Genomic DNA, 24,284 nt, shown 5'->3' on the forward strand with positions numbered 1-24,284 from the left:
AGAGTAGATTTAATCAACCTCCCTACCCTTACAGCTTTCTCTAGTCAAGATGCTCTCTGTCCAGCATAAGCTCTCACAAACTCTCTAGCACTCCAGGTTGCAAAAATTTTCTTTACATGGGGAGAGAACGCTAAAAAGTTGCCCCTCACCCACCAAGTGGTCCCATCCAAAGGGATAGAAAATTCTAACAGAAAAACAATACAGATATGCACAATTATGCACCATGTTTCCAAAAGTCCTCTTTCACATGTTCAAGGGCACTACAAAGTAATTCCCATTCATATTATTCTTTAACGAAGAGCCATAAAACAAAAAGAGAACAAAAAGAGAAAGAACTTGGATAATCTGGCATGCGGTTGAGCCAATGGTAAAACAGAAGCAGCAATCTGGATACTGGAGTTCATATCACATCACAGTTAAGTTCAAGAACCTAAAGAGGCTTAACAGAATAGTGGACCCCAAGTTCCTGAAGTCTTTCATCTAGTAAGAGCCAACAGAGCTTTGAGACAAACTTTAAAATTCCATCAGAACATAAATAACACAGGATTTAAAGGTACTTTCACCTACCTCTAACAAGTAACTCTGGCAAGCAAATTTCCTCTTGGTGCCCAGAGTCATAAACACCTACATAGCAGGGACTCGGAGGAGAATTCCAATGAACACCCAAGAGTCAACCTCGAGGAGAAAGAGAGCAAGCACATCCTTTGGCTCTCCCCTACTCTCCTTCAGGCCTAAATTTGTTTCCAAGTGAAGCAACACTGGAGAAATCCTAAAATTTCCAAGAGATCTCAAAGCCAGCCACAGCTTTCAATTTTGACCGAATCAAAAAAATATTTAGGAACTTCAAAATCTCCAATTTTCACATGCCAAACCAAAACAAATTAACTGAAGCATGAAACTTGAGCACACAAACAACTGCTATTTCTGTTCACTGGGCAACAAGTGCCTGGGGAAGACAATCAGGAACACCAGTGAAAATTCTCTTATAAACCCAACAGCTTTAGTTCTTGTAAGTCAGTAACTGAGTTTCATACACCCCAGGTAAGAAAAAGGCGTACCTACCACAGACCTGTAACAACACTCAACACACATCCATCTCTGTCTGCACAACACCTTTGAGGCAGGAACCTCACTCCCCAAAATAAAGCAAAAGACTACAAGATGAAGCTTCATTCATCATTAAAAAGTCAATTATAGTAATTACGTATCAACTACAGGGTGCCAAGAGGAATGTATGCTATCCACACTATAACCCTGCTATGTGACACTTGAGGAAGTGACATCTCTGCGAGAAGTATGAACTATTACTATTGTCATCCGCAAGATTTTATGAGAACACGTCTCACAGTATCTCAGCTTTGTGGGTGCAAATCCAAAAGGAAGGTATTTCACTTACAAGTCCTCTGACGCTGTGAAAAAACTCACAACCCTCCTCACCAGGCAGCTTCCAACACTCAAATTACTCTCTCCTTTGCTAAGTTCTCAGCGAGCAGTATCTTCAAACAGAGGTACTTGGTCTTTGTCCAACACTTCATGTCTACATGCACCAGTACGCTAAGGAGTGGACTCACACATACATTCTTTGCAAAGTAGAGGCACTCTGTGCACAGTGCCTATCTAGCTCCAGTCTGGCTTAGGAAGTAAAACACTCTAGTCAGCGTTTCTCAAAGTGTGGTCCGGGGCCACCTGCATTACAGGCAACACAGGAACCTGGTTAAAATGAAGACACTCAGACTCTACTCCGGAACCTCGGACTCAGAGGATCTTAAGTAGGGCCCTAGGACGAGCATTCCTAAAAACCTCCCAGATGTCCAAGACGCTAAAGTTTGAGAACCACTACTCAAGGTTCCAGCAGGGAGTAAGCACTTGCTTCCCTCCACACACCTGGTTTAGATTGGGAAGGCTCAAAATGCCACTCGCGTCCTCAAAATTGGGGGTGTTTTCCCACCCCTGGAGTCAAACGCACCACCCCATTACCCACCAGGAAGCGAGGGAGGAGCTTCCGACCCTTCCCGGAAACCTAACTCCCCCGAGTGCGTAAACCAAGCTTCCCCAGACCCCCAGTCGCTGCCAAATAGTGGGGGAGGGGAGGGAGGGGAGGCTGGGGCCCCGCCGCCCAGAGGGGGAGGAGTCGGCCTGCCAGCTCGCCCCTCCGCAGGAATTTAAGGGGTGGGGGGAGCCGCAGAAAAAGGCGCCACATCCAACCGGCGGGGGACCTCTCCCCACCCAACGCCGGGCGGTGTGGGGGGGGAGGGGGAGGACGGGGTCCCGTTCCTAGAGAATTGGTGGCCCCGCCCCCTCCTGCAGTGGGCAGGGCTTCGCCCCTCCCCCTCCCGGTGGAGGGGGCTCGGCGAGCCCACCCCCCGCGTCCCCCACTGAACCCCCTCGGCGACCCGCCTCACCAGGCGCGCGGCCTCGGCCCACGTGCGCTCCTTCTTCCTCTTCTGTTTGTCCTTCATCCTCCTCCTCCCCGGCGGCGGCGGCGGCGGCGGCTCCACGCGGGACCTCCGGGCGGGGCGGGTGGCGGCGGCGCGGGGCTGGGGCACCGACGGCGGCGGGGGGCGCGTGGCGGCGGCGGCGCGCGAGGACTCGGGTGCGGCCGGGCAGAGGGGGCGGGCGTGCGGGGACCGGCTGGCGCGAGACCCGGCGCGAGGGCGGCGATGGGGGAGGGGTGGCGGCGGCTCCACGCGCCCGCGCTGCGTCAGTCGCCCACGGCGGCGGCGGCGGCGGCGGCGGCGGCAGCAGCGGCGGCGGCGGCGGCAGCCCCGCGATCGCTAAGGAATGCGGCGGCTCCGCATAACCACGGGGTCAGAGGTCACGGCTCCAGCCTCCGCTTTCCCGCTCTGCTGAGGGGCCGAGACAGGACTGCCGGCGGGGCGGGAAAGCGAGACGCGGCTTTCCCTTCGGCGCCCGGGTGTGTGCGTGTCTGCCGTGGGTGTGTGTGTGTGTGAGTGTGTGTGAAGAGTGAGGAGGGGGAGTGTGGGTTTTTTTTTTTTTGAACAAAAACAAACCGAAAAGGCGGCTGGGAATTGTAGTCCCGACTGCCTCTCTGGCCTCCCCGGCTCCGGAAGAATATGGCTGCATGAAGTGCTTGGACCACACTTCCCGGAGTACCTCTCGCGGCCCGTCTTTTCCGCCCTCCCCTCCCTTCCTCTGCCTCGCGCAAACCTCGGTAAAGAAGGGGGACGGGCAGTCGTTCGGGGAAGAGACTGGGCGGAGTCTCGCGAGGTGCGGGAACTGGATGCGAGCCTGAGGCATTCTGGGAGGCAATGCTGGGAAGGGGCGGTGGCTGGGCTCCCCTGCCACACTTAACCCCTTCGGCGCTTCTCGCCTCCGGGCCCCCGGGCGGTTAAGGGTGAGGATGGAGAACTGGTAGCTCGACTCCCAGGGCCCACTTTATGCCTCTCCCCGCCTAAACGGTTCTCACTGACACTTCAAAAAGATGACAAGGGGCAGGACTTTCCCTTTTGGTCCTTCCCTGAATGACTCACTGCCGCATAATAATGAGACAATGAGACACTCATACCAGTAAAACGGTTATTCCACGCTTGATGGACCTAAACAGTTCCCCATTTCCTCCTCTGCTCTCATGCCCCTAATGCCGCTATGTGTTTGCAGAAGCTATATTTGCAGAAGCTGCACCCGCAGCCTAGAATGTTACCACTTGGTGAACTTCGTGATAATGAGGGGTAAAGAACTTGGACTTTGGGGCCATACTGACCGCAATGCACTTGAGGCCTTCTTAGAGGCAGTACCCTGGAGAGAACACAGGCCCTGGAGTCAAAAGTAGACACTCCTACGCTGGAATTCTGGCTAGGTCACTCCCTGGGTATCGACCTAAAAGTAGGGGCTCAACCTCTCTGAGCTTCAAATTTTCTAATCTACAACATTAGTCTAATAATACCTCAGAGCACTATTGGGATTAAAATGAGCATAAAACACATGGCAGTTGGGAAGAAGGTGTGAAGGGAGACTTCCATGTAATTTGACTCCTAGCATAGAGCAAGTGTTTAATAATTAGTACACGCTGAGAGACAGTGGACAATGTATGTAGCCTCTCTGAGCCTTGGTTGCTGAATATGAAATGAAATTTGGTTCAGAGCGCCCAGCACATAGGGTTTTTGTACCTGTTTGTCCGGAAACGTTCCTAAAATCAGTCCTAAACTGGATTAACGAGCAGCCAGGCCTTAAATATTAGGGAGGCGGGGTCAATGGCCACAATTTGAAAGGTTTCCCTGGGTAACGAAATAACCTTCCATCCCCTGATGTTAGCACATGGGAGAGCCGGTGCTAAGAGGCACCACAGAATTCAGTGCTCCTGCTTTAATGCTCCTCACACAGAAGATGTTCGTGTCCGATAAACGAAATACTGCAAAGGGAATAGACTATAGAAGGTGAAATGAAATCTCTCCCCTTCTTACTTCACCCCAAGAAGGGGACAAGGAAGAACAAACCCCTACCACCACCACCAAAAAATTGTTTGACCTGATTTTTTTTTAACAAAGGTTTTTTTAATCTACAGCTGACACAGTAACCTTTGACAAGTCATTTGACTTGTTTCAAATGTTTTCTTCTTGAGTAGCTTCGCCCTCCTTTGATCTCCAAGGAGTAACTATAGAAGATGCACTCTAAGATTTACATGTTTAGGGGTGCCTGGGTGGCTCGGTTGAGCATCCAATTCTTGATATCAGCCCAGGTCATGGTGGTTCATGAGTTCAAACCCCCCTTCGGGCTCTGTGTGGACAGTGTGGAGCCTGCCTGGGATTCTCTCTCTCTCTCTCTCTCTCTCTCTGCTTCTCCCCTGCTCATGCTTTCTCTATCTCTCTCAAAATAAATAAACTTTAAAAATCATTAAAAACATAAAATTTACATGTTTATCACAGGCCCTGTGGTAGGCAGAATAATGCCTACCCCAACACACAACCCCCAAACTCTCTATGCCCTGGTCCCGGGCCCCTGTGAATATGCTACATTCTACCATGAAATTGACTTTGAAGATAGAATTGAGGACTGGAAAATAACAAGATTACCCCACAGTATTTGGGTGAGTCCAGTGTAATCATACATACCCTTAAAAGCAGCAGAAGAAGGCAGAAAAGGTGATTTGGAAAGATGAGGCAGGAGAGGAATCAGATTTGAAGCTTGAGAGAACTCAACCCAGTGTTGCTGCCTTTAAAGGGGGCCATGAGCTAGGGAATGTAGGCAGCCTCGAGAAGCTGAGAACAAGTCCTGCCAGCAAGTAACAGGACCTCAGTCCTATAAGGTCATGGAACAGAATTCTCACAACCTGAATAAGCTCGCAAGCAGTAACCCCCTCTTGCCAAGTCTGCAGAAAGGAATGTGGTCCTGCCAACATCTCAATTTTAGCTGTATCAGAGAACCAACTGAACCACACTATGCACGGACTTCTGGCCCACAGAAAGCATGAGATATAAATGACTGTTGTTTTAAGCCACTCAACCTGTGGTAACTTCTTACAGTGACCAAAAAAAAAAAAAAAAAAAAAAAAGCTAATACACTGGAAATGACTTTAATTCTTTCAGCCAATACTGACTGGCTCCACATTTCGGTCAAGCCACGGGGGGAATCCAGATGTGACTATTTCAAGGTCTCTGCCCTTACAGAATTAAACAGAAACTGATGGCATCATAGTTAAGTGTGAAAAGAGTACATTCAGAGGACTGTATGAAATGCTGTGTTGAAAATGGACGTGAGTCCCTAAACCTTAAGTAGCTGTGATTTTTTTTTTTTTTTAAAGCAAACGAGACTCACGTTTATTCTGTTGTCAGAAGCACCAAAAAACAACCCATACATTTTGGTTTTGGTGTGTGTGTTTTCCATTTTATAACAGTGCTTTTATTACAAATCAGCTTTTAAGTCAACACAGGTGCCACAGGGCAGTGTAAGATAAACAGGACTGTATTCAACCCTGCTCTGTTTGGGGATGAGTCACTGTTTTCAAACTGCACAGTTACAAGCAAAGCACACATTCAGGAATTTGAATAACACACAGCACCAGCAGACTCAGGAACTCCCAAAAGGACGCCCCTGAACCCCACTGTGAGATAATGCATTGCCATGAGCTTTGGACATCAGCTGGCCTGGGTCTGAATCTTCTTTTGCAGTTCCTCTCTAGCTGACTGGCTTTGGTCAAGTTCTGAAACTTCTCATTAACTCAAAAGGTGGAATTGGGATTAAATAGGATCTTTCTCTTTTTTTTAAATTTTTTTTAGTGTTTATTTACTCTTGAGAGAGAGACGGAGCATGAGGGAGGGAGGGGCAGAGAGAGAGGTAGACACAGAATCTGAAGCAGGCTCCAGGCTCTGAGCTGTCCGCACAGAGCCTGATGTGGGGCTTGAACTCACACACCGCAAGATCATGACCTGAGCCCAAAGTCGGACGCTTAACCGACTGAGCCACCCAGGTGCCCCTAAATAGGATCTTTCTAAAGTGAATTGCACACAGGAGACTCACTAAATGCCAGCTCTCTTTGCCTCACAAAAGCTTTAGAGCCTAAAGTATAAAAAGTGCCTCCTTTTTATACTTCAGTGAACCAAGCTCTGGAACAGTTTTCCACTCAAACAAACGTTCTCTCCCAGTAATTCTGTCCCTATTTTCAAATGAAGTTGAGGTTCAGAGGTCAAATTACCTCTGCTAGGTTCCAGATGATTAAGTGAGACCCCATTTACTAAACTTCCAGAGTAACAGATGATCAGCAAATGTGTATCTCTCCTGGTTCCTCCCACATTTCACTTATTTGTATGACTTTTGGTTTACTGTCTGTATTCTTAGTGTCTTCTTGGGTCCATCATCACTCCCCCAACATCTGGCACAGTCTTGGCACATGGTAGGCACTCAGTCTGTTGAATAAATGACCTTACTCGATAATTACTTTATTGGACAAAATCCCTGAGGATTAATTTCCCACTGAACTGCTTCCCCTAAACAGTTATCTGGAATGTGCCAAGCAGAATTGGGAAAGACCCAGGCAAAATTTCACCCACACGTATTTATGCAAATTGTAAAGATCAGACTTCATGACCTCACTGGCATTTTTTAGGCACAGAATCTGCCCACATCATGGGCAGCCCTAACTCAGTTTACCTGCCATTCACCATCGTTCAAATCCACTCCTGTTTTTCAGTCTCCTATGAGGGTGAAAAAGGTGTTTAAATTCCATTTTATTCCACCAAAATGTTAATAATGGTTATTTCTGTGTTGTAAGACTGAGGTCAGATTTTGGTTTTCTTCCTATCTTTTTTTTTTTCTACGAAGTATTACATTTTTTTAAATTATTTTTTAACGTTTTTATTTATTTTTGAGACAGAGAGAGACAAAGCATGAATGGGGGAGGGTCAGAGAGAGGGAGACACAGAATCTGAAACAGGCTCCAGGCTCTGAGCTGTCAGCACAGAGCCCGATGCGGGGCTTGAACCCACGGACCGTGAGATCATGACCTGAGCCGAAGTCGGACGCTCAACCGACTGAGCCACCCAGGCGCCCCAGTATTACATTTTTTTAATTGAAAAGTATTTTTTTAACTCAACCACAAAACAAAGCATTTAGATTATGGTGGCAGATGTAATGTTTTTCACTTCTTTATACTTGTCTGTATTTTCCAAATCTCCTAGAATGAATATGTGCTACTCATATACAAGTATGTTGAAAATACTAAAATGTTCATGCTCAACACCTTTATTTTTTTTTAATTTTTTAAAATGTTAGTTTATTTCTGAGAGAGAGAGAGAGAGAGAGAGAGAGAGAGAGAGAGAGAAAGCAGGGGAGCGGCAGAGAGAGAGGGAGACACAGGGAGACACAGCTCAGGCTCCAGGCTCTGAGCTGTCAGCACAAAGCCCAACACGGGGCTCAAACTCATGAATCAGACGCTTGACCGACTGAGCCACCCAGGGGCCCTGTGAGGGAACATCTTCAATAAAAATTCCTCCTTTAATTTTACTTTAAAAAGATTTGTGGGGAGCACCTGGGTGGCTCAGTCGGTTAAATGTCCAACTCTTGATTTTGGCTCAGGTCGTGATCTCACAGTTCATAGGATCAAGCCCCATGTCAGGCTCTGCGCTGACAGCGTGGAACCTGCTTGGGATTTTCTCTCCCTCTCTCTCTGTCCCTGCCTGGCTCATGCTCGCTCTCTCTCTCTCAAAATAAATAAACTATAAAAAAAAACAAAGTGGGACCCCCCCAAATGGCCTCAAAGGATGATCTGACCTAGTTGCTTTTTTTTTTTTTTTTTACCAGAATTGTGGGAAATATCAGCCACCTGCCAGATTCTTTAACGTTTTTAAGTGAAGATTTCAGGACCTCATTAAGGAGCCCATCCCAATTTTTAATCTCTCTTAATGCCAGAGAGCTATACTCCCTCCTACTATAAATCTTTCTGGTCTCCGTGTCAGTTTAAAGTGCATTTTAACACCAAAATTCTAAGAGTGGTGGTACTAATGTGATGATTGGTAGATGGCTTCTTCCTCTCAATGTTTTATAATGAAAACAGTTTACACCCTGCCCCAAATGGCTATTCTTCCTCCCCTTCTTCAATAATTGCTAATGTCTGTATGTGAAGTTGAGGGCTTAGATAAGTGGCTTTCACAGCCTTGGCTGTATCAGGGCCAATAAATCAAAGGAACTTTCTCAAAATCCCATAGTTAGCTGTGTTGGAGTCAAGTCTTAGACTCAAACCCCTCATTCCAAACTCCTTCTAAGGCACTGGTAGCCAGCCTCCAAAACAGCCCCCAACGATTCCCAACCCTGATTATTTACATCCTTTTTAGTCCCCACTTGGAAGAGGGCTGAACTGTAGACCCAAAAGGATATTTGGAAATAACTGTATGATTTCTGAGGCTAGGTCATAAAAGACATGGCAACTTCCGCCTTATTCTCTTGGATTTCACCCTCTGGGGGAAGCCAGCCACCATGTCATGAGGACACTCAGGCAGCCCCTATGGAGAGGTCCACATGGCAGTAACCCCAGACAAGCTTTCAGATGACTTCAGCCCTAGCCAACATCTTCTTGACTGCAACCTCATGAAAGATCCAGGGCCAGAATCACCCGAATATGGTACTCCTGGATTCCTGACCCACAGAAACGGTATGAGATAATAAATACTTACTGTTTTAAGGCACTAACTTTTGAGACAATTTGTTACACAGCAGTAGATAACTAATACAGACATAGTAACTTCCTTCTGAATGGTTCTTAAATTTTGTGAAGTCCACTGAAAAGCAGGGGACCCTCTTTCCAGATAAATTGTACGCAGACACAACAGCACTGGGCCTGACCCAAGAGTGGGAGCTCTTAGGTTGTTGAATGGGTTCATTCAAGCAGGATTGGGTGCTAACACTGGTCTGCAGTGGAGGGGGAGCAAGAGAGGGGTGCAGAGTCATCCTGGATGCCCCCTTACCTATTTCTTCAGCAAGGCTTTCCCTGCTGCCCTAAACTCATGGAGTCTGATATACTCCCTATGCTTCTTTCAAATTATAATGGGGAAAAATAGAACTCATTCTTGACACTGATGATGACTTCTTCAGTGTCTGCTCCCGAATTAGACTGTAAGGCAGATGAGGTCAGGGATTGTAGGCCTATTTACCGCCCTGCCCTAAAATTCAACTGGAAAAATAGATGCACCATTTTCATAACAAAAAGGATGCAACATTTACTGACCATTTACCACGTGCCAGAGCCTATCCCAAGAGCCTGCTATGCATCATTTCAGCCCGTCTTCACAAAAACACCCTAAGGTAGTACCATTCCTATCAACATTATACAGATGAGGAAGCACAGGTTCAGAGAGAAAAAAATAACTTGCCCAAGATCACACAGCTAGTGAGCGGCTGGCCTGGGATTGAAGTTCAGGCTGGCTGAATGAAACCAAGCTCTACGAATTTAGCCATTCGGCCCTACTGCCAAAAAGAGTTTGAAGAAGATTAATGAGTTGGGACATATTAAAATGCATTCAGTAGCTATGCCAACTAAGTGCAATTTTTACAAAAGAAAAAAATAGACCAACTAAACTGAATAGACTACAGAAATAGAACCAAGTGTACAAGGAATTGCCGTGCATAATAAAGGTAACATTTCAAATTGATGGAGAAAAGATGGAAGGCAATAAACAGAACAGGACCACTGGGTAGCCATTTGGAGAAAAATGAAACTGGAGCTCCGCCCCTCTTCTTAAATCTACCTTCCACCTAAATCAAAGATTTATATGTCATGAAAGAAACAACGAAAGTATTGAGAGAGAGAGAAAAAAAAAAAGTGGCTATTTTTATAATTCGGGAACTGGAACGATTTCTAAGCATGTTATAAAAGTTAAAAAAAAAAAAAAGACCCATCAGGTAAAACTGATAGATTTCACTACATAAAATTAAAAGTGCATATACAGCAACAAAATATCATACACAAGGTTAAAGACAAACAATGAACTGGGGAAAATATTTGTCACATATATGACAAAGAGTTAAGATTCCTGATAGAATTGTTTTGTTTTGTTCTGTTTTAAATAGGCTTCACACCCAATGAGGCTTGAACTCACTACCCTGAGATCAGGACCCGAGCTAAGATCAAAAGTCAGATCTTAGCCAACTGAGCCACCCAGGTGCCCCCTTAATAAACGAATTCTTAAAAAGTCAATAGGAAACACCTCTACAGGAAAATGGTCAGATAACAATGGCTTAAGCAGGCAGTTAACAAAAGAAACTCGGGGCCCCTGGGTGGCTCAGTCAGTTAAGCCGCTGACTTCGGCTCAGGTCAGGATCTGTGAGTTCAAGCCCCACATCCAGCTCTGTGCTGACAGCTCAGAGCCCGGAGCCTGCTTGCGATTCTGCGTCTCCCTCTCTCTCTGCCCCCCGCCCACTCGTGCTCTATCTCTGTCTCTCAAAAATAAGTAAATGTAAAATAATAATAATGTATGCCTCTTATCATGCACCTAGTAAGTGTCAAGCACTTGGTGGATGTTTTCTTTAATCCTTTCAGCAACTCTGAAAGCTGTGGGGTTGATATTTACCCTCTCACCAAGGTAGAATAGCTTGCTGCTGGCAAAAAGTGCTAACCCAGGTTTACCCAGTTCCGAAACCTCCCTGCTCCATTCTGCCGCATTTCTCGCTGATCTAGCAGCATACCGTCTTCACTTTGAGACATTATTTGCCCTGAGGTCTTTGCACTTCCACACTCCTCATATCTCCACGCTTGATGGGGCTTAAAAACAGATTATGCTTTTGACCATAATGCAAATGTCTACTTTTATTGAAATGTATTTAAGCAAGAATGTGAAGTCTTAGTCTATCTGCTAACTTTATCACCTAGTTTAGAAGCCTTCAGGGTCTCTCCTGGCAGTATTAAACCAAGGCAGCCATACTCTTACACAGCCTGGCTCTCCTCTGCCTGGTCTCTGGGCTCCCCCCAACCACACCCCACCTCCCTCCTAACCACACCCCTACTGCTTCACAGCCCCGGCATCCAGCAAAAGTGGCGTTTGCTAAATGCTGGCCGAAAAGAAGAGGGAAGAAAGCTCTACGCCATAAGAGACAAGGATTGCAAGCAGGCAATTCGAGAGGGGCCTTGGAGCCGAATGAAACTTAATTGGGCAGAGATGAGGTAAAGCTTAAATGAAGCAACATGCTCACGCAGTCTGTCACAAGGAGACCTACCTCTCTGCTGTGCTGCCCTGATTTACAAAATGCTTTCACTTAGTGATTGTAATAGCTACCATTCACGGAGTGCTCACCACAGGCCAGGCACCGGTGGTTTACGTATACTCTCTCTTCTTCATGTATATTTTATTTATTGTGATTATTATGACCCTTGTGATTATTACTTACTTTCTGGGTCTCTCCTCTAGCTCCACACAGCTCTAGGAGGGCAAGGTTTTTTTCCCTGTTGTGTTCACAACAGTGCTTGGCAAATAGGTGCTCAGTAGGTCACTAAATTCTCCACAGAGCCCTGTGAAGTAAGAATGACTTTTACCCCCACTTTACAGATAAGCAACTTGAGGCTTAGACGAAACAAGTGACTTTGGCAAAGGTACAGATCCAACAAGAAGACAACATTAAAAATAGACCCATGGATTCTCTCTCTCTCCATTAGCTCTGCAACCATGTGGATTCAGAAATGTCCATTGGCTCCTTTGGTTAAGCATCTGACTTTGGCTCTGGTCATGAGCTCACAGTTCATGAGCTTGAGTCCAGTATTGGGCTCTGCGCTGACAGCGTGGAGCCTGCTTAGGATTCTCTGTCTCTCTCTGTCTCTCTCTTTCCATCTCTCTAAAAAAAAAGGCGGGGGGGGCGGTGCCGGGGCACCTGGATGGCTCAGTTGGTTGAGCATCCAACTTCGGCTCAGGTCATGATCTCACACCCACACATGTGGGTTCGATCCTCGAGTCAGGCTGTGCACTGACAGCTCGGAGCCTGAGCCTGCTTTGGATTCTGTCTCCCCCTCTCGCTGCCCCTCCGCCACTCACACTCTGTCTCTGTCTCCCTCTCTCAAAATAAACATAATAAAAAAAAAACTTTTTAAAGGGGTGCCTGGGTGGCTCAGTCAGTTAAGCATCTGACTTCGGCTCGGGGCATGATCTCACGGTTCATGGGTTTGAGCCCCACATTGGGCTCTGTGCTGTTAGCACTGAGCCTGCTTTAGACCCTCTGTCCCCTTCTCTCTCTGCCCCTCCCCCGCTAGTTCTCTGTCTCTCAAAAAAATGTATTAAAAAATAATAAAGGGGTGCCTGGGTGGCTCAGTTGGTTAAGTGTCCAACTTCCACTCAGATCATGATCTCAAGGTTCCTGAGTTTAAACCCCGCATTGGGCTCTGTACTGTCAGTGCAGAGCTGGCTTTGGATCCTCTGTCACCCTCTTTCTCTGTCCCTTCCCTGCTGGTTCCCTCTCTCTCTCTCAAAGTAAATAAACTTGAAAGAAAGAAAGAAAGAAGGGAGGGAGGGAGAGAGAGAGAGAAAGAAAGAAAGAAAGAAAGAAAGGAGGGAGAGAGAAAGAAAGAAAGAAAGGAGGGAGGGAGGGAGGGAGAGAGAGAGAGAAAGAAAGAAAGAAAGAAAGAGAAATGTCCATTCCTAGCCTGACTTTAGAATTGACTAACAATGGTAACAACGCTGCAACAATTACCATTGGCTGAGCGCTTGCTCTGTGCCAGGTTCTGTTCCCAGTGACTCACAGCAACCTAGAAAGTACTTGCAATGACCCCTTTTTGACTGTTGAGCAATCTGAGAGCCCAAGGAGGTTAAGAAACTGTACCATTATAGCAAAGCTAGTAAATGGTGAGTTCAGAATTCACCATCCAGCAGCATGGGCCCAGGGCCCACCTTGTTCATCATTGCCCATGTTGCTTCCATAAGGTGATGAACCAGGAGCCAGGGCAGCGGGGAGGACTGGCATCTCCTGAGGACTTACCAAGAGCTAGACCAGTTGGCTTGGCCCGTTAGGCACGTCTTCATGTTTCTCTTCATGTTCTCCTTTAAACCTCACAATCGCCCCGTGAAGTTATAGATGAGCCAAATGGGGTTCTGAGACCCTGAAGGAGCCAGACCTGGACTGAAAATAGATTAGCGGTCGCCTAAGGCTCTGCAGTTGGGAACAGATGCAGAGCAGGTGCTAATGGGTACTTTTGGGGGTGAGGAAAAATGTTTTAAAATTGATGGTGGTGGGATGCCTGGGTGGCTCAGTCAGTTAAATGTCCGACTTTGGCTTAGGTTTGTGAGTTCGAGCCCTGCGTCGGGCTCTGTGCTGACCGCGCAGAGCCTGACTCAGATCCTCTGTCTCCCCCCTCTCTCTGCCCCGCCCCTACTCATGTACACTCTCTCTCAAAAATAAATAAACATTAAAAAAAAATTGATGGTGGTGATGGCTGCACAGCTCTGTGAATACACTAAAAACCAGTGAATTATACACTTTAAATGGGTGCACTGTGTGGTAGGTGAATTATACCTTAATAAGCCTTTTATTTTGAAAGGGGGGAGGACACACGGAAGGAAGTGGCAGTGGTGGAATTTCCACTGGCTTCAGATCAAACGCCCTGGAACCGCTGGTCCCACCGCTGCCTCTACTCTCACCGCTCACATCCAGTTACCAGCAATCAACCCACACCCTGAGGCGTCAACCTCTCCTCTCCTCTCCTCTCCTCTCCTCTCCTCTCCTCTCCTCTCCTCTCCTCTCCTCTCCTCTCCTCTCCTCCCCCAGCGCCTCATCCCAAGCATGGTCCCTCCCCCCAACTACCGGACCCCTTCAAGCAGTCCCTCACCTTGCCCTTGCCCGTTGCTCCCTACCTGTTCTCTACAACGCTGCCAGAGAGAGCCTTCTAAAAGCATTTCTGTCAGATTTCTCTCTTTTGCTCAAAAGCTTCCAATGGTCTAAAAAATAAAATTCACTTACAATTCAGAATTGAGCCATGGCCACCTTCCCAACCTCACTGCCCACCAGCCAGTCTTGCCTCCTTGCTGTCCTCAAACACACTCCCACCTCTGGGCCCCTGCACCATGGTTCCTTTTCTCTGGAATACTCTTCCTCCCGGAGCAGATACCCACATGCTTGCTCCCTCATTTCACTCAGGGCTCTGCTCAAATGTAATGTCACTGTTGCAGAGTCTTCCCTGACTTCCCAATCTAAGTCACCATCTCCCTCAGCTTGGCACGCTCTAACCCCTGACCTGCCTTGTTTCCCTTCAGAGCACCTCTGACGCCCGACATAACACATACTTCTCTTTTAAGTAAGCTCTACTCCCAACGTGGGGCTCGAACTCACCACCCTGAAATCAAGACACTGCTGTACCAATGGAGCCAGCCAGGTGCCCCAACACATACTTCTTTGTTAACCATCTGTCTCCACCACTAGAATGTGACATTCCTGAGTGCACGGGCTGTATCCTGGATCCCTGGGACGAGAACAATGCCTAGAACATAGTAGATACTCAAAAAATGAATACATTAATCTAATACCAAACCTTTGGCTTCTTTCGCCACCCCTCAGATAATCCAGCAAAGAGACTGATCACTGCGTTTAATATGCTCCTTACTTGGGGCGCCTGGGTGGCTCAGTCAGTTAAGCATCCGACTTCGGCTCAGGTCATGATCTCGCGGTTCCTGAGTTGGAGCCCCGCGTCGGGCTCTGTGCTGACAGCTCTGAGCCTGGAGCCTGCTTCGGATTCTGTGTTTCCCTCTCTCTGCCCCTCCCCCACTCATGCCTCGACCCCCTCTGCATCCCCTCAGAGGGGCCACTGACCACCTTGAATTGGACTTATTTGTAAATGGCAGCAATTCCCTACCGGACTGGCAGCTCTGGAAGGGCAAGGTCCTGAGCTGTAGCCCATGACACCGAGCGCAGACTTGAATGAATAGCAGACATAAATCTTTTGTTGACTAGGCAAGGAGAAATTTCAAAACCAACAGCAATTTCTCAGTTCCCAAATGCAGCCAAGGGACCACCTTCGAGCCCACCGCACTGAAAAATGCCTCAGTCCCATTCCTAGGAAACTAAGACCTTGAAGTCAAGTTCAAGTGCTTCTTGGAATTCCTTGGGTCGCTGTGCCAGAGAAAGCTCCCTGCAGAATGGAATTTGCCAGCCGAGCCCAGAAAACCTGTGAACAGCAGGCAACTTAAAGCAGCACTTAGTGAAATTGCTTTCTGTTATCTCAAAGAGAAATAATAGCATGTGAGGCTGGCTTAAGGAGAAAATGCTCAAGTGTAAATAGGGCCATGTTTCACACACATTCACGGGCATGCGTGCGCACGTGCACACACACACACACAGGCTTTTGAGGGTTCTGTCTTCAGCCTGTGTCATGGAGTCAAGACCCTTCCCAGCCCAGTTCTCATTCTCACTCCCATCACTCTCAGGTTCCCCAATCACCAGGAACTCCCCAGCAGCTCCTTCATATTATTCCCTTTGTCTGGCATGCTCCTCCCTCCTTCCCAGGTGAAGCCCTACCTGTTTTCACAGAGCACAGTTCAAATGCTGCCTCCTTTGCAAAGCCCTTCTCCACCCCTCCTTCCTGGAGTGCCACATCACCTCTTCCTCTGACAGAAAAGCGGCTGTAGGTGTCAGTACATACTGAACCATTCAACTCATAGAAGCGTCAAGCTTGAGAAGACTATAGGACATGCCCTCGGGGAACTTACTGTCTAGTAGGGGTGGGGGGGGGAGACCAAAGCAAAAAAATACATACCTGTAAGTTGGGAAAAGGGCTAAGAGGGAAACAAGACAGAGGGTACCACACAGCCAGGTGAAGATGGGGAGAAACCAGAATGGATGCTTGGGGAAGGTCTCTTGGGACAGGGGTCATTAAACTGGTACCCGACAGATGAGTAGGAGGCAGTCAACCAAAGAGCGGGGAGAAGTCTCCAGAAAGAGGGCACAGCACACGTGAAGGTGCCAAGGCATGGAAGCTGTTGGCAGAGTCAAGAAACCAAAAGGAGGGCTTGTGTGGCTCCAGCTTCAGAGGGCTGGGAGAGCGGTGCAAGGAGAGGAGGCGGGCCTTCTTGTATGTCCTAACTGTGTCCTCAAAGGGCCCAGGTACATTCCACTCCCTATCTGCAGTGCAGAGCAAGACACGCGGCACAAAAATGGGCACCCAACAAGTTCCTGAGGGCTCCACTGCCCGCTGAAGATGCGGGTGAACCACCTCTCTGCCCATTCCCCCACCTCCAAAAGCAGGTCTCCAGATGGCTCACCTAACTGAGGCACCTGGCGATGGCTAACCACAATTCTGGTGATGGAAAAAGAGGAGAAAACAGGAGCAGCTGCAAGAGCTACAGTTATGTCCTTGACAAATGCCACTGACAACCCAGTCGACAGATGTGACCACCACGTGGTCCTTGGAAACCAGATTCTCGAGGTAAACTTCAACCAGATGGAAACTCTAGTACAAGAGGGCTTGCCAAAATTGCATGCCCAAGACTTAAGCCATTAGTGTGAAGTTCAAAATACAGTTTCCAGAGCTAACTGTTCTTATTATTCACAGCACTTCCGACAACCAAATAGATAGGTTTCTTCCTCTCCATTCGACGACCAAATCTTTGATTCCCCGGACAACAACTGGGTGTCCTGTAATTATGACACTCCCCAGTGTCAGCACAGACCCCATAAGTTAAGGGCTCAGTCCAAGACTGCTCCACTTCAGATGCCAGTTCCAAGTCCCAGGCTGCCACTTATGCTTCTGCCCAACTATAAACTGGCTATACAGCAGGGGGTTCCTATGACCCTCTCAAGTTTGATAATTGCTAGAACAGTTCACAGAACTCAAGAGAGTGTTTTAGTTACTACTGCCAATTTATAAAGGATGAAACTCAAGAACGGTCAAATGGAAGAGATGCACAGTGCAAAGTATGGGGGGAGGGGTGTGGTGTCCCTGAGCTGTCCTCGGATACGCCACCCTCCCAGCACCTTGATGTGTTCACCAACCTGGAAGCCCTCAGAACCCTCATCATATAGGGGCTTTTACGGAGGCTTCATTACATAGGCACGATTGATTAAAATCATTGTCTATTGGTGATTAATTCAGTTTCCAGCTCCTCTCCCCCCCCACCCCACCCCCAGGTCAGCAGGTGGGGCTGAAAGTTCCCACCCTCTCAGTCACACACGATTGGTTCCTCTGGCAACCAGCCCCCATTAGGAAGCTATCTAGGGGCCCACTTAGAGTCATTTTATCAGCATAGGCTGAGGTAGGGCTGAAAGGAGCTTGTTAGGAATACCACAAAATCCTCCTATCACTCACCTCTGTCACTCAAGAAATTCCAAGGGTTGTAGAAGCTCTTCAGGGACAAAAACCAAACATGTATTTCTTACTGAATCACACAGGGTTTGTGTAGTTTCTTGATTTTTTTTTTTTTTTTTAAATAGCCCAGCAGATGAGAAGACAACCTGGTGAGTCACAGGAATTTCCAACTTGCCCAGCCGCACTGCCCTGTGCCTCCCTATGAATTAGCCCCTGGTCTATCCAGAATCCTGTCACTTTCAAGAACACACTCATAATTCTTCTTCTTCGTCATCTTTTTTTGTAACAGTGCGAGCTAGGGAAGAGGGGCAGAGAGAGAGAGAGAGATCTGAGAGAGAGAGAGAGAGAGAGAGATCTGAGAGAGAGAATCTTAAGCGAGGTCCATGCCCAGTGCAGAGTCCCATGCAGGGCTCAATCCCACAGCCATGAGGTCATGACCTGAGCCAAAATCAAGAGTTGGCCACTTAACTGACGGAGCCATCCAGGTGCCCCCACTCAGAATTTTTCAAATCATACTTTGAACTCTTGCTTTCTGGCTAATGGATTTTGAATTATTCTAAACTAATAATTATTTAGGTCAAGCCAAACTATGGTTAGCTTTTTGGAAGAAAAGGGGGAAAGGGTGTTACAGGAACATTATACATAGTTTGAGGGCATCATGAAGAAATACAATTACAAACCCTTTGCCTAATAAGTCACATAGGATGCTATTCTCTCTATGCTCTTTAAATCTGTTGGGTTTTTCTAAAGTCTCATGCTGTAATTTTTTTCCCTAACAGTTCCCCAGGCTTCCCTGTAGTGAGGGTAAGAAAGGAACGCAGATACCTCCCTGTGAAATTCGGCTTCTCTGTTCCACAAGACCTTCACAAATTCCCTCCCCAACTCTCTGACCCAGCTAACCTCTCATCCCCCCTCCCCGCTTTTTTTTAAGTGAGCTCTACACCCAACGTGGGGCTTGAACTCATGATCCCAAGATCAAGAGTCGCATGCTCTACTGACTGAGCCAGCCAGGCGCCCCAAATCTCTCATCCTTTAGATCTCTCTGTAAGTGCCATTTCTTCAGAAAGCCCTTCCCTTATTTACCCACCCAACCCCAATTAGAAACCTATCACTCTCTTGTAATATGCTATAACATCACTTCATGGCACCTGTCGTAATGTGTAATTGTACACTTGTGTGCATTTTAACACTCAGCTTGCCTCCCTCTCCATCAAAGTACAAGTTCTATGTGGCCAGGGACCAAGACAGTCTTGCTCACATCTATATATCCAGGGCCCAGAACAGTGTGGCACATAGCAGGTACTTAACACATATTTGTTAAATGGTTAGCAGTTTGTCTGGAAAGGCCTAGGATTTTCTACACATGCCCAGTCATTGCTGAACACACTGTTCATGGTGTCTTCTGAACACAGGGCCCCATCACAGCAATAACCACATTTTAAAATGGCTGCTCTGCTCCACATACTTGTGTGCTGCTGCTTTAAATGCACTGCCAATCTTCATAATGGCCCTGGCAGGTGGGTATTACTACCCCATTTTATAGACAAGGACACCAAGGTTCAGAGAGGTAAATTATTATTTGTTTAAAGGGATTTTTAAATTTCTTTTTTTAAAGTTTATTTATTTTCAGAGAGAGAGAGAGAGAGAGAGAGAGAGAGAGAGAGAGAGCAGGAGCAGGGGAGGGGCAGAGAGAGGGAGAGAGAAAGAATCCCAAACAGGCTCTACACTGTCAGCACAGACCCCGATGTGGGGCTAACTGAGGCAGGGCTCGAACTCACGAACCGTGAGATCTTGACCTGAGCCGAAACCAAGAATTGGTCGCTCAACCAGTTGAGCCACCCAGGCAGCCCAAGAGGTAAATTAAATTCCTCATAGTCACATAGCTAGTAAGCAAACACAACCAGAACTCAAACCCAGCTCAGAGTCCAGGTTCTGTGCTTCCCTTCTCAACCCTCTGGGGGGACACTCCAAGAGGTCTGAGTGTATGACGGACCACAAGACCGACACGTGGCCCATTTCTGGTATTTCTTTTTTTACCTGATGGTAAAGAACATAAAATACGTTTGTGTTTAAAAAAAAAAAAAAAAAAAAAAAAGGACACATTTTAAAATATAATATGAAACAAACTTAACAAAATTTTAAACACAAAACACAAAAGTTAAAAGAAATGTCATGCCTATTGCCCAGGCCTATCTCAGGAGCCTCCATGGAAAACCATGTGAGGCGTTTCTTTGTCGCTCTTTCTTCATTTTATGTCCCTTTACCTGTTGCTATTTTTTTTGTAATGCCAGCATTCCAACTCAATCTTTATTTTCCACTCCCACCCTCCTTTCACCGGAAAATTGTAAATGTTTAAAGAAAGTGGCAGTGTGTCAGCCAAGGGCTTGTCATTTTCAAAAGCGTTAGTCATTTATGAGGACACCTTTTTGTAGGTACAATAAATCTGATTGATTTTTATTACACATCTTAGTTTAGAATCACTTTTACATTCCTAGACAAAGAGATGATACAAATAAATATCAATTGTAAAACTTAGAGCCCCAAGTATTGGCATATTCTTTGTCTAAAGGTAGCCAAAGAGAAGGTCAAGATCAATAGCAACTCCAAAGAGCCATAAAGCCCACTGCCTCCTGCCTGCTCCAGGATCACTCTTTTCATAAATAATCTCAAAAGCATTTCATTCAAGAAAACAAAGGCTGGGAGAAAGGTGGCAGATTTCCAAACAGTGCCAGGCAAAACCTTGCGCAGTAGACAACAGCCAGGCCCACTGTCCGTATCCAGTTCCTTCTGAGCATTTTGATTATGGCTTTTAGAGTGTATTAATAGCCCCATTTTTGTCCACTGATGGTGTTGCGATGGCCCAAGGTGTTGTTTACAGCGAGCCTCGACCGTGAGTGGGAAACGTGAGGCAGAACTGATATCCCATGTTCACAGGGAATCGACACTTCTCAAAAACTTGGCGACAATTCTACATTCAGTGAGGGAGGACTTACAAGAGTCAGACAGGAAAAGCAGAGAGTGGCCCAGGCCTGAACTGCAGAACTCTCTGACGCCCTTGGTCATGGAGGTGTGGGTGGTACAATTCAAGCAGCATGCAGGCATTCGACGGGGAACAATCCAACATTAGGTCAGAGTCTCAAGAAAGTGCTTCATGCCTATGATTTGTGGCCGTGGGCTCTGAATCCAGGGACCTGGGAGACACGGGACTTGAAAATATGAAGCCAGATACATTCCTATTGATCAGAGCAAAAGGGGGCTGGATGGGGGTTGCGCACACAGTCTCAAACTCCTTCTCCCAGATGATCTTCTTAGATCCTGTTCAGACTTGCTTCCACACTTCACTAGCTGCTGCTGGCGTGAAGACCCTCAGATGGCTGGGAACATTCTAGCATGACTACAGACGCAAAAACCAGGTCGGTCCTCTACACAGCTGGCTCAGTTCAGAGCCCAAAGCAGCAGCTTCCTGGTAGCAATAAGACACTCTCCTGTCTGCTCTATTCAAATATTTATCGGATCCATTTGGAGAGAAGAAAAGCACCGGAGACTGCTTGGGGAGGGACAGCTTCGCCTCCTCACAGGTGTTCTACTTTGTTTTCACAGGCTGCCAGACGAACACAGCTGCGTGTAAGGCAAGCTTGTTTTAATAATCCTGCCTGTCAACTTGCCTTTCTTCTTTCACCTTCTTAGAAGAGTCCCATGGTCACTCAACCACCCTTGCTCAGAACAACCACCTTGAGACATCAGTATTAAGGTACAGTGTTAACTGCGGTGTTCAGGTCTCAGATTTGCTAGATGAACATTTTCTGCCTATGGAATTCAGACTAGCTGTGAGGGAATGTGGTGCGAGAGACAGGTGCAACTGGCAGACAACCATCTTAGACTATCCACCTCATCATTTGGTTCCTACTCAAACAGGTAAATCTTAAATAGGAAGCAGGGTTTGATCCCGAGAAAGATGAGGGAAGGCTCCATTGTGCTCTGGGAATTGCTGACAAGGGCCCCAGGTTCAGAAAGAATGGTAACTAAACAGGAGATAAGCTGCCAGATGCCAGATCTCCATTTGTAGACTGCTAAGACATTGCACTTGGTACCTCCTCTTTCCCACAGGCTCTGATCCAGAAATGTGCCCTGGGAACTCAGCAGCAGAGTTAAAATAGAACTCAAGGCCCACCTGAGTCGCCACTTTCCTGGGGCACCGTGCCAGCAAGGTGCACCAGGGTGGCCAACCTGGGGACTCCTATTGTCTCCTTAGGCTTGGCTCGTGGACTCAGACACTCACATGGGAGCGCATCCAGCCTGGATTAGTCAGTCAATGGGCCTTTAATACAGACAAAGGCAACAACTGCACATTAGTGTGTTTCTAAAACTGGACAAGTCCTTGGTCTCTCTCTTACAGACACACATGGACACACTCAAAGAACACAGGCACCACTGTGCTTGCACACCCACACACACTTATGAGCCGCTCTGGGGTGGGGGGGCGCGGGCAGAAATGAGTAACATTCACCTAATGACCAACATAAAATGAAGCTTTGAATTTCAATAATACAAAGAACTAAAACTTACAGACCAAACTAGTATATGTAAAGGGGAATTCCTAACTCTCTCCTCTGAGCCTATTCAATCGCGCCGCCACTCCTGGCCCCAACCTTGGGCTCTGGCTGCAGGGAGCCACAGTTCTAGGTGTTCTGCTGAAGGCAGGCAGGACTCCTTTGCTCCCGTCCGTTATATCTTCCTCTCCCACTGCCCCGAGTCTCACGTCTCTGTCTCTGCACTGCCTGGTCACCCTTAAGCAAATACGGAACAAAATGGGGAATTCAAAAGTGCCACTGTATGTCTCGTTCCCCCAGCTCTTGTCCCACCAGACAGAGCAGAGCCAACCTCCCTTTTCCCACAAAACAGGCCCACGGCTGAGCATGCTCTGGAGGCAGAGGATGGGCCTGGGCAGGGACACTCAGAGGATGCGTGCAAGGGAAAAGATGGTGACAGATGAAGAGTAAAGTGACATAGTGTATGGATGTGGCATCAGCTTACAGATTTACGTCTTTGACAGGATGGTCGTGGTTTTAAGGTTTTTAAGAAGCTGTTTTCCCTAAACTCTCCAAGGAGGCAAAGGGAATGTTATTTCTATTGCTTCCAACATTCTTGGAAAACGTTTCCTTATTCAGCAGTTCCTGAACGACAGATCCCCTTCTTACTGAGGTGCTCGGATCATGCCTATCGGGGGCTTGGATCCATGAGAGAATTCTCATTTCCCCCCACAGGAACAAGCACCTATTCAAGTTCTAGGGCATTTACTTTTCAACCTCACTGTCATTTTATCCTGAGGCTCCAAAGACTTGGTCCTGCTCAGGTGACTCCCGATTCTGCCCTGATGTTCACTAAGAAAGGAGCTCAGTACAAAGAATAAGCTAGAAAAGGAGAGGTGAGAGGAAGGGAGGTTAAGCAAAGGGAGAGGAGAAGGCAAGGGAGAGGGGAAGCAAGGTCACTGGTCATTCTCTTGCTTTCCACTTGGACTATCACACTTTACCTTACCCATGCATTTCTGAGATGCTAATTAAAGGGCGTTTCCCAGAGTTGCTGAGTGCCAGATGAGGACCAGCACATTTCAACCAGATTCAGGTGGTGCATCTGCAAAGAGGCCATAGCTTCTCCCCAGGGGCACGGTTCTGAGTTTGGGCTTGAGTCCTCTCGGCGGGTTTTTGCTTGTCTCTTCTCTCAGAAGGCAAATGCTATTTACACCCTGGGAGAGGAGGGACTGGCTTTATTTTGGAACCAGCCCTCGAGACTGTGGGTAAAGCTGAGATGCGGGGGTTCCTGAGGAAGAGGAGGAGGGTCCCGACTTCCTTCCGCTTTTGGGCCTGCAAAGGTCAAGCACATGTTTACATTTCACATCCCTGCCTCTTATCTTCGACACAGATCAGATGCCTTACCTCATCAAGGACCCTGAGCCTTTCCTTAATGGCCTGAGAGCCTGTATACTTTCAACTGTCAGGCAGCGCCTGACCCTCGGTGCGTGGCCAGGGTGTGACAGCTCAGGGAAGGGACCTGGTTCTCAGAAACTGTTCTTCCATTTAAATCAGATCTTGACTGTCTTCTCCGAATTGGTAAAAAATATTAAGTGTGCAGGTAGAATTTCTTCCATTTTTGCTTTTTTACCCATTTGTTTTCCTTAAACTTCTAATCCAAAATTTAATAAGGTAGAATTTATAATTTAGCATCAAATTAAGTACTTGGTTATTCAACAGGTTATTTAAATGAAGTCAATTCAGCACTGAGGTTCAGAGCCTGGGTGGATTCAGACACACCGAGGTTTAAACCTTGGCTTTGTACTTACATCCTTGAATGTGGCTACTTTCTCAAACTCTCTAAGACTCCGTTTTCTAAACTGTAAAATGGGATTGATGATAATATTTCCCTTTTAAGTCTTTGCAGGAAATCATGAAGAGAATTTTTTTTTAAGCACTCAGAACTGCCTAGTACCTGGTGGGGACCAAAGAACTGCCCCCTGCTTCACTAGAACCCACGATCCTTATGGCAGGAACTGGGCACATCGGGCATTCTG

The 24,284-nt window shown here is 47.1% G+C and overlaps 2 protein-coding genes across 7 annotated transcripts in view; both read right to left on the bottom strand.

The window, feature by feature from the left end:
• The window catches only part of ASXL1 (ASXL transcriptional regulator 1), a 75,856-nt gene extending 73,308 nt beyond the window's left edge, over window positions 1–2,548 (bottom strand). For 3 of the 4 annotated variants that reach the window (XM_047853303.1, XM_047853305.1, XM_047853302.1), the window contains exon 1: window positions 2,403–2,548. In XM_047853303.1, coding sequence (XP_047709259.1) covers window positions 2,403–2,459 — 57 coding nt within the window. In that variant the 5' untranslated portion in view covers window positions 2,460–2,548. Of the gene's footprint in view, window positions 1–567; window positions 662–2,402 lie in introns of those variants that run through there. The other variant, XM_047853304.1, reaches the window with a different exon arrangement.
• Window positions 2,549–20,142: 17,594 nt separating this feature from the next.
• The window catches only part of KIF3B (kinesin family member 3B), a 42,979-nt gene continuing 38,837 nt past the window's right edge, over window positions 20,143–24,284 (bottom strand). For 2 of the 3 annotated variants that reach the window (XM_047853416.1, XM_047853415.1), the window contains exon 9: window positions 20,143–23,580. In XM_047853416.1, coding sequence (XP_047709372.1) covers window positions 23,484–23,580 — 97 coding nt within the window. In that variant the 3' untranslated portion in view covers window positions 20,143–23,483. The remainder of the gene's footprint in view (window positions 23,581–24,284) is intronic. The other variant, XR_007151034.1, reaches the window with a different exon arrangement.

The sequence above is a fragment of the Prionailurus viverrinus genome, chromosome A3 (genome assembly GCF_022837055.1).
Source record: "Prionailurus viverrinus isolate Anna chromosome A3, UM_Priviv_1.0, whole genome shotgun sequence".
In the NCBI taxonomy this organism is placed as follows: domain Eukaryota; kingdom Metazoa; phylum Chordata; class Mammalia; order Carnivora; family Felidae; genus Prionailurus; species Prionailurus viverrinus.